At 30.6% G+C, this 10,277-nt stretch overlaps 1 protein-coding gene across 2 annotated transcripts; it reads right to left on the reverse strand.

Moving 5' to 3' along the window:
- Window positions 1-364: 364 nt before the first annotated feature.
- On the reverse strand, window positions 365-6,979 carry LOC8278144 (alanine--tRNA ligase, chloroplastic/mitochondrial). 2 transcript variants are annotated; one of them, XM_015728338.3, is made up of 11 exons: window positions 6,784-6,979; window positions 6,607-6,685; window positions 6,074-6,208; window positions 5,784-5,933; window positions 5,527-5,637; window positions 4,496-5,413; window positions 3,959-4,231; window positions 3,214-3,423; window positions 2,476-2,633; window positions 1,650-1,977; window positions 365-634 (listed from the first exon to the last, which is right to left on the reverse strand). In XM_015728338.3, the coding sequence occupies exons 1-11, from the start codon at window positions 6,858-6,860 to the stop codon at window positions 626-628; spliced, it is 2,448 nt and encodes an 815-aa protein (XP_015583824.2). In that variant the 5' UTR covers window positions 6,861-6,979; the 3' UTR covers window positions 365-625. The 2 variants fall into 2 exon arrangements, 1 of the variants encoding a protein (XP_015583824.2); XR_007217065.1 differs by lacking the exon at window positions 365-634 and adding an exon at window positions 2,058-2,154 and having other exon boundaries at window positions 1,837-1,977.
- Window positions 6,980-10,277: the final 3,298 nt, after the last annotated feature.

Here is a 10,277-nt window from a genome sequence, read left to right on the forward strand (position 1 = left end):
CCCCCATATCTTACCATGTTCATTTAAAAACTTGAAGAACAAAGTATTTAAAATCATCTTATAGTTTAAATAAATGACAGGTCATATTGACATAATTTTAATTATTAAGTTTAAATTTAATGCATGAGATTTTATTATCTAATAATACCCATATTTAAATTTTATTTTTTTTAATAAACTCTCAGCATTTAGTTGAAATTTAAAAGTGGAAATTATAAAATATAATAGTTCATATTCAACATAAATATTAAAAAAAAAAAAAGCTAAATCTCATTGTGCGGCCTAATGCACCAAATTAAAATGTTGATTTAGTGCATAATGCATATGCACGATTGCACCAATTCAAGTGTGCCTACCACCATCATATGAAATGACACATTTATTAGGATCAAATGGCAGATTTGGGAAGTGGGGGTGGGAAGAGAAAAACGCATTACATGAGAAGTTCATAAGAGTGGCAATTAATATAGACATGCTTAACCAATGAATCCAAGCCATAATAACATGCGTAAAGTGGATCACTTTTCTACTTCCTTTCTTCGCTTGCAACTTAAGCCAGCATGCCTTAATCATATATTCCAATCCCACTACTCCTTGAAGGAACACACACTTACTTCTCATGCTACTAAGAAGCCTGTCATAGAAAAAAAACAAAACCATGGATGACCTCGTACTTGTAATAATAATAATAATAATTTAGAAAGAGAACAACTAAACTAGAAAGTATACTGCGGTACCTTATCATTCTATTAGTCATATACTACCCGAAAATATTTTATGTTTTTTCTTTAAATTATATATAAATGTTAGTAGTTATATAATTAAATATATTAGTTATAATAATATTACAATTAGGAAATATATGTATATAAAAGAAAATTAGTTGTTCATTTTAATATATTTTTTGTCAATATTAGTTAAACATGATTATTGCTTACTTAATATTTAATTCATACATGTTCTACAAGTATTTTGATAACTATTTTAGTAATGAATTATTCATATGATTTACGTAGAAAATCTATAGATAAAGGGATAAAATTAAATATTTACTATTCTGAGTAGACAATATACTCTTTTGAGTGTGGCCAAACGTACTGCACTACCCTAATGATAATAATTTTAATAAATAAATAAATAAAATCCTCCTAGGAGCTTAAACTTTTTGAACAGGTATTAAAGCAAGTAAAACAAATGCTACATCAGCAGAAAACGTTCTACTGCAGACCTCTAAGTCTAGTCTCAAAATTTACAGTTAACAATCCCCTCCCATATTTCTTCCTTTTACAGGGTTGATTACAAAAATTCCCCCTTAGCTGTGGCTTAATACAAATATTTGGTCCCTCCTTATTTAAAATCAAACAATTTGATCCCTCTGCTTTAAAAGAGGTGCAGTAGTTTTGCAAAGCAAACGAAAAGAAAAGCTGTTGTTTTTATCACAGGTAAAAGGAGAAATCGAAGTGTATTATGTCAAACATCAGTTCTTTTTCTTTTTTCACTACAAAAATTTACATTTGAATAAGCTATTCTATTGTGGTTTTGTACATGTCATGTCTAATACACAAGTATTCAATGAAGTTTATAGAACCAAGAAGTGTCTTGTGCAATCTCCACTAGGCACTAATGTAAAAATGGAAATTTCAGCTTGCCTTTTCAGTTAGAATTGACAGGAGATCTGCATGAGCTTTCTCCAGTGCACTTGGTAAATTCTCAGGTTTCCTCCCCCCTGCTTGAGCAAAATTAGGCCTGCCACCACCTCCCCCACCGCACAACTTTGCTATAGGCCCTATAAATTTTCCTGCCTGGACTCCCAAATTGACCACCCCTGGAGTGAATGCAGCAACTAAGCTCACCTTCCCTTCATCTGGATAGGAGCCCAAGACTACAGCTGCTGGATCTCCTAGTGCATCGATCAGGTACTCAGCTGCACTCTTGAGTGAATCAGCATCAATGTCATCCATGGACTCGACAAGTACCCTGTCAAACGAAATGCTAGTAAGATGTCGAAATAATACTGATCATTCATTCCTTTTCTGCTATATGGCAAAAGCAATCACTTCTCCAGAAAATCAGACTAGTGTTGAAACTTTCGACATGGATATTGCTGAGGTGGCAGAACCACGTCCATAGTATTTCTGCACCTATAGTAGCAAGCTGCAAAGTTTGCACAGAAACTATAAAATATGGATGATGCAAGTTATATTCCCTTGAGAATCAGGTTTACTTAAATGAACAAATAAATCAAATAAAATTCTTTAAAAGATCCCCTACAAAAAAAGTGCATGTTTACTATGTCTACTTCTGGCTCTTGATATGTATGAAAATCCTGTAAACTTTATTTTGGGAAAACTCAATGCAGCTCTTCACATACATTGTGGAGGAAAAAATATGATAATTTAGCCCAATACTCTGTGTAAAGAGTATAGCCTCAAAAGAGCACGATCTTGTATATGTATTCTGAAAGCAAGAAAGTACCTAATTGATTTTGAAGTTCCTACTGAAACTGCCTTGCTTGCCATAGTTGATGCTTTGTACACTGCTGCTTTTGAACGCATAGCTGAAACTTCATTTCTTGCAATTCGTAACTCCTCTAAGAGATTTTCGACCCTGGTTGTCACCTCTTCAGCTTTCACCTTCAAAAGATAGCATTAATAGCAAAATACCCTTTCAGTTTGGCAACAATTTAATAAGTCTTCTGCTATTTATGAGGTTATCTGAAAGAACAAAACAAGTTTGTCTAATGAAAGAATTTATGCTAATCTAAAGGGTATTTAAAAGAAAATCAAGTTATTTTCTCATTTGAATTTTCACAAATTCAATGTTGCAACATCTTTTGGATACCCTGTCTTTTGGTTGAACGTTTACAACTTCAGTTTGAAATTAAAAATCCAAAATATTAATGTACTTAACTATGAATGTATGAAGTTACTGCAGAACAAGCATGGCAGAGAGCGGTTCCAATATTTAATAGAAGGATCAACATAAAAAAGAAGTTTACAAAACTCGGATTCTAAGCAATATGAAGTCCTTTTCTTCCTAAGACTATGAATATGAGGCTCTCTAACGGAGGGAAAATGAACAGCTGTATCATGTCCAGAAAATGGAAATACCACAACCAACTCAAGTTAAGAGAATACCAGAAGCAGGATCATCTTGCCATTGCAATTACATGCAAGCATATGCAACAAGACAACCATTTAAAGAAAACCATACCTTGAGAGTGGAGCACAGACGTGTTATCTGGGAATCTCTTGCATTTATGTATTCAATGAAAGCTTCACCAGCCACAGCTTCAATGCGCCTGATTCCTGATGCAATTCCCTGCTCCGAGATTATTTTGAAAGCACGTATTTCAGAAGTGTTGCTAACATGGGTTCCACCACAAAGTTCCATTGATACACCTGGAACCTCTACAACTCGTACCTACAAGACATCTTAACATATATAAGTAGAGAACTTTTCAACTGGCTACTTATTGCATATTTAAGATTTTCAGACATCAAAAGTTGTCAATGAATTTTCACATTAATGCACAAGTATCTACTTTAATTGCCTTTACAACACTATACCATGATCAACAGGTGGATCTTATTTGTTTTAGTAATGTTGGTAAAATGCTATAATGGCGTAAATTATAAAGACTTGTGAGATAAACAAGACTCCTATCATTTTAATGGGATGTATACAAATTCTTCAAGAAAGTTTATTAAAATATGTTCTTTAATATAATTCTTATGAATCTGGCATGCATCTTGTTTCAAGTTATAGCACAGATTTGATAATATAAGCCGCACAAGAAAAGTAAAAGACAAAACATGTTTAAGAACAACAGAAGCATAGTAAACATATTTTAGCAACTCTACTTTTATTAATTGAAAAATCTTACTGAAATGTGGATACAGTATGCAACAAAAGCTGCAATCAATTTTATTCTGAGATAAAAGACAAAAACTAGTACCTGCTCTCCATATTTTTCTCCAAACATTGCAATAGCCCCTGCATTTTTAGCATCAGTAATGGACATCACCTTCGTTTGAAGAAGGGTTGCATCCCCAATCCATCCATTTATCAATGCTTCAATTTCCTCCAGCTCAGTATCAAGAAGTGGTCGATGAAAGTTGAAATCAAACCTGAGACGATCAAAAGCCACCAGCGAACCTGCTTGTGATGTTTCTTGGCCAATAACTTTCTTGAGTGCAGATTGCAACAAATGAGTAGCAGTATGATGAACCTGCAAAGAGTTAAAAAGTATTTTAATAAGTAGAACAAGACAACTAGGTTGACCATACCAATTTGAAAAATGAGAACATCATTGTACTTGACATATTTCTTACAAATTTTTAGTAAGTAGATTGGTTGAGATGGAAGGTAATCATCATGCATAAATTTTGTCACCATTTTAATTCAGCTCATAAGAAGTGGGAAGGTTGAGTTCTAAAAAACTTCAATGAAAAAAAAGAAGAAAGAGAAATCTACAACTGAGTTGGGTTTGCACCTTTGCTCGCTGTCTCAATTTCGGATCAACCGCAGCTTCTACTTCTCTGCCAACCTCTAGGAGTCCCTCTCTTATAGTGCCCTTATGAACAAATACATTCCCAAGAGATTTTTGAACATCTTTTATTTCTACAATAGCTCTAGGTTTGCTTTCACCTTCAGTAACATATAGAAAACCATGATCGCCAATTTGACCACCGGATTCAGCATAAAATGGTGTCTTGTTCAACAAGATTTCTACTTCACTTCCTTCAGGAACTTGAATCACTGGCTTCCCATTTACCAAGAGACTATCAATGACTGCTCTCGCAGAAAGGGTGTCATACCCTAAAAATTCAGTATCAGAAACATTTTCAGAAAGATCTCCTCCATCTTCAACTGTAAGTTTAATAACATTGTGCGCAGCCTGAGATTGGCGCCTTTGTTTTTCCATCTCAATATCAAAACCATCCATATCTATTTTAACACCATGCTCTTCAGCAACTTCTGTTGTTATCTCAACTGGAAATCCATACGTGTCGTACAAAAGAAATACATCTTTCCCAGATAAGCAAGGTATGACTCCTTTTTTCTGTCCACTTGATAATGCATCTTCTAGCATTTGGTCAAGCAACTTCTCTCCTCTCTCCAGCGTCTGCACAAAGCGAAATTCTTCTCTTTGTAACTCCTCGAGTATACGGGATGCTCTAGCCTTTACATCTGAATCAATATGGACGCTCAGTTCTATTACTTTCTCTGCAATGGCCGGAATAAATGCTCCATCTAGATTACCTTTACCATCCCCCTTTATACCGAGTAACCTGCCAGTGCGAACAACCCTTCTAATAAGCCGGCGGACCACATAGCCTCTACCAATATTTGATGGAAGTACTCCATCCGATATGAGAAATACAATTGCACGCAAATGATCTCCTATAATCTAAAAACAATTCAGAACTTTAGGTTCACAAAAGATACAATAGAAGAATAACTTTAGTCGAAGCAGCTTAAAATTTTTAAAAAATACATGGAAGGTAATTAAGCCTGACATACTTTGAGTTTCGTTTTTGTTTGATCATCAGCTAGAGCATATGATAAATTAGCCAATTCAGAGACCTTCTCAATAATAGGATAAATCAAGTCAGTCTCATAATTATTTGGAACCTGCAGGAAAAGAAGGAAAGAGCTGTGAGATTTGATGCAGAAGGGTGAGGCGAATACACAAATTCTCCTACTTGAGAGATAATCCCAGTGGATTCTCATGTTTCCTAAACATGACTTAACCAATATCTAATAACAAAGACATATACCTTCTGAAGGATGCGAGCCAGACGCTCCAGGCCAAGACCAGTATCTATATTCTTTTGTTTTAAGGATTCCAGTGATCCATCATCCATTTTATTGTACTGCATGAAAACTAGATTGTAGAACTCAATAAACCTAGTATCGTCTCCAAGATCCTGCAAATTAACCAAAAAGAAAGTAAATGAAAAACATGATATGAACATAAAAAACTCTATGATTTAAAACACCACAGAAGAAGACTCCACACACTAGAAAACAAGGGACATACAATCAATCAAACTCAAGGAACACATACCACATCCAGAAATCCCCTTTCAGGATGAAAATCATAATAGAGCTCCGAGCATGGACCACAAGGGCCAGTAATACCACTGGTCCAAAAGTTGTCTTCTTCACCCATCTTCTTTATACGCTCAGTGGGTACACCGACCTGATGCAAAGTTGTAATACAAAATCACTCAGAAACCTGTATGATACAATTAATAAGTTTACACAAAGGAAGAAGCAGATATCCACTGGCTTCAGAAAATTGGGAATCCACTAATGTTATAGCTCAAGAAAAGAAAGAACAATATTCTGAGAATTAGGAAAAGATTTCTGAATTCCCAACAGAGATCTAGAAAAGAAGATAGAGCATTTATAACCAGATTTTACTGTGAAAATGTTGATTAGAAAAAAGATATAGCTTCTGAGCGATGGACGCACAAATTGAAGTTTACAAGCAGGAAAAACTAATACAGCATAACATAGAGAAACCAACTAAAAGAGAGGCAAACAAATACTCAAATCGTCTCTGAAAACAGTTGGTTAAATTCTAGTCCAACTTACCTCATTATGCCAAATTTCAAAGGCTTCATCATCATCTTTATAAACACTGACCCATAATCTGTCAGCTGCTAGCCCAAATCTGTATGAACAATAATATACAGGTAAGAAATTCTCTTATGCATGAAAAGAGAATGATAAAGCATGCGTGATCAGTAGCAATATTATATCCATGCATACTCCTTAGTTGAAAGCTCCCATGCCCATTTAATTGCTTCTTTCTTGAAGTAATCACCAAAACTGAAGTTTCCAAGCATCTCAAAGAATGTTTGATGTCGGGATGTTCGTCCAACATTCTCCACATCATTTGTGCGAACGCACTTTTGAGAAGTTGCAGCCCGAGGTACTTGTCTGGGAACCTAAAGAGCAGCAATACTACTACTATAAATAAACTCAGATTTCTCATTTATGAGAGCCAAAGAAAAAGCGAAAGAAAAATTGGACCAGAAAAGAAATCTGAATTTGATTCTCCGAGGAATATAGGCCACTTATGGGAAGAACTGATTATCGCAGCACCCCCATTGCTGAAGACGCTGAATATAAACATCATAAATACTAGATTTACTTTGAAGACAGAATCTGAAGAACAACATGTAAGTTCTCATCTCAAATTTCACAAGATTAACTACAGTAACCTGGTGTACTTCTTGTAGTAAAATGGAGGCCCCGTACTCTTCTGAAAATATAGTGTCCACTTGGCAATATACTAGGATGAAATAGAGCTACAGTTCTTGTAACACAACCTGCACAATCCCCAAGCCAACACTAAAAAACTCAAGAAAAACCAAAGCACAAATTTTGATTTGTTTGAATTGCTGATATCAGAACATAACCCCACATAACTAACTCTACATGGATACTTACTGGAATCCTAACAAGGAAAAATTTCTAACCAATGCTAACTACGAAATTATAGCATAGAAAGAACGCATTCCTAAATAAATAATGCTAAACTTCCTAAATAAAATAAAATTCATATGTAAGTAATAATAATCAAACAAAACTTAATTCCAAAACATGGAATTCTCTAACTGCAAATGCAATCACATGGTGCAAATATATATAACACATATGTGATACCAACAAACCCATAATTTATTTCTTCTTTCTTTCTTTCTTTCTCTCCCTCTTTCAGACCCAGATTGAGATAACAATTAAGACCCAAAAACAAACACCTTATCTGCTAAATTAATGTAAACCCACATACTGCTAACAAAGTAAATAATCAAAAAGAGCAAAAGATGGAATTAGTTACCAGTGGAGAGGGAGGGGGTATAAGAGGGTAGAATGAAAGTTGGTCTGGGAAATGATGTTTTAGAAGAAGGAAGAAATGAGTGTAATGGCAGTTGCAGGCCACCCATTGTTTCCATCTTTCTGAGTAAACACAACTCTTTACTTCTTCTCTCTCACACATATTTTCAAATGGATGTTTCTTATACGTTGGAAGATAAGCCTTCTTGAGGTGTCCACATATTCTGATGTTTACCGGTCACATAATATTTCTTTAAAGTCGTTGAACTCAATATAAAACCTTAAAGAAAAGATAATGAATAAGAAAGGTAATAATATGGTGATTAAAACAAAACTTTGAGGATGTATTTAATTAAGATTTAAATAAATTATTTTTAATTTTTTTAGATTTTTATGAATTTATAAATAATTTTTAATATATTTCATTTAAAGTTTTTTTATAAATATTGATATATTTTTATTAATTATTATTTTAATTATTTAAAAATAAAATAAGACATTATGTTCTTACTATTCTTTTTTATTTTTTTAACGTTTACTTTAAGTATTGTTTTACATATATATTACTAGCAATTTACCTATTTGTGTTAATATATAATTATTGATAATTTTATAGCTTAAATTTTTAATTAAAATATTTTATATTAATTATAAATATATATATTATAAAAATAATTTTATTTAGTTATTATTTTAATTTAATAAGTATTTAATAATATTATTATTTTATTTTAATAATTTTAAAATTTAATGGTAATAAAATATAAAAATAATAATTGATATATAATAAATTAGTGGAATTATATAATTACTAGATTTTTTATTATATTTTAGCTATCTTTTATTTTAATAAGTATTTAATTATATTATTCTATTTGATTAATATTTAATAGTAGAATGCATTTAATATTATTATTTTATTTTATTAGTATCTAATATCATACAATAAATCACTATATAACAATATCAAAGCCATATATATATATATTTTTATTGAAATTCTATATGTTATAGCTTTATAAAATATTACCAAGTGGAGTCTCGTGGAAAAATTTGATCTAATAAGTACTTAATTATAATATTCTATTTGATTAGTATTTAATAGTATAATACATTTAATATTATCATTTTATTTGATTAGTATTTAATATGATAATAAATTATTATATAACCACATCAAAATCACATATACTTTTTTTATTGAGACTCTACATAATGTAGTTTTATAAAATGTTGTAAAGTAGATTTTTGTAGAAAAACTTGACCTAAAAAGCACTTAATTGTATCATTCTATTTTATTACTATTTAATATTATCATTTTATTTGATTAATATTTAAAATAAATAAATTATTATATAACAACATTAAAGTCACCTATATTTTTTATTAAAACTCTACATAATGTGACTCTATAAAATATATATATTTTATATATTTATAATATTATATATAAGTAAAAGATTTTATTTTATTTTATTTTAGTGTCAAATCTAAATCTAGTTAAATTTCTATCCTTTTAGAAGAAATAGTTATAGCACCATTTGTCTCCAATAAAACTACTAAATGCATATCATACTTGTTATATTTTATAAATTATCTGTTTGATAAATATTTAAATAAAAAACAATCATCCCTTAGCAATAGAAATAATATCTAAATGAGAATGCATTTTAACTTTTAATTTTATACAGTTTTTAATTCTTTTAATCCAATACACTCTTTCATAGTATAATAATTGAAATTAAATAATTAAAAAATATGACTAAAATATGATATACATATATATAAAGCTGAAATGAAAAGATAACTTGCCCAATAAAATTACTAAAAATAATATTTGTCAATTTTTCACAAATACTAATTATAAAAAATAATTCTTTTATCTTTTAATTTACAATGCTAATAGTAACGAGTTTTTTTAAAAAATTTGTATGTAATTCTTATGTTATAATTTTTAGTTATTTATTTATTTTATTTTATTTTCTTATATTATTTCTTGCTATGTTATAAAATCTTGCTTTACAGTTTAAATATTCATTTGATAAATTATATTTTTATTTTTACTTTTCTTTACTAATTTGAGTTCATTTATGAATTTTGTTCATTTTCTTTGAATTTTTTAATAGTTTAATTATTTATTCTTTTGATTTTTATTTTCACTCAATTTAATCTAAAACTTGCATTCATTTATAGTTTTTATTTTTCTTTCTTTTGTATTAATTTAACTTTTTTCTTTAACTATTAAATGCAAAAAAAGTTTTAGACATTATTTATTTTTATATTATTTTATAATTTCTATTTACAAACGGTTTTGAAAAAGAAAATGACAAACTATGTTTTGATAAGAAGATATTTAAACTATTTAACTATTCCTTAAATCACATCAATCTTTTGTTTGCTCTATGTGCTTTTATACTTTAATT

The sequence above is a fragment of the Ricinus communis genome, chromosome 8, assembly GCF_019578655.1.
Source record: "Ricinus communis isolate WT05 ecotype wild-type chromosome 8, ASM1957865v1, whole genome shotgun sequence".
Classification (NCBI taxonomy): Eukaryota; Viridiplantae; Streptophyta; class Magnoliopsida; order Malpighiales; family Euphorbiaceae; genus Ricinus; species Ricinus communis.

Bases quoted from the DNA above. Each gene is read 5' to 3' on its own strand.
- LOC8278144 (XM_015728338.3), bottom strand. From the start codon at position 6,860: ATGCTTGGAAACTTCAGTTTTGGTGATTACTTCAAGAAAGAAGCAATT. The intron at 6,209-6,606 runs GTAAGTTGGACT...ACTTTGCATCAG, and splicing joins TTGAAATTTGGCATAATGAG to GTCGGTGTACCCACTGAGCG. The intron at 1,978-2,475 runs GTACTTTCTTGC...TTCGTTTGACAG, and splicing joins GGAACTTCAAAATCAATTAG to GGTACTTGTCGAGTCCATGG.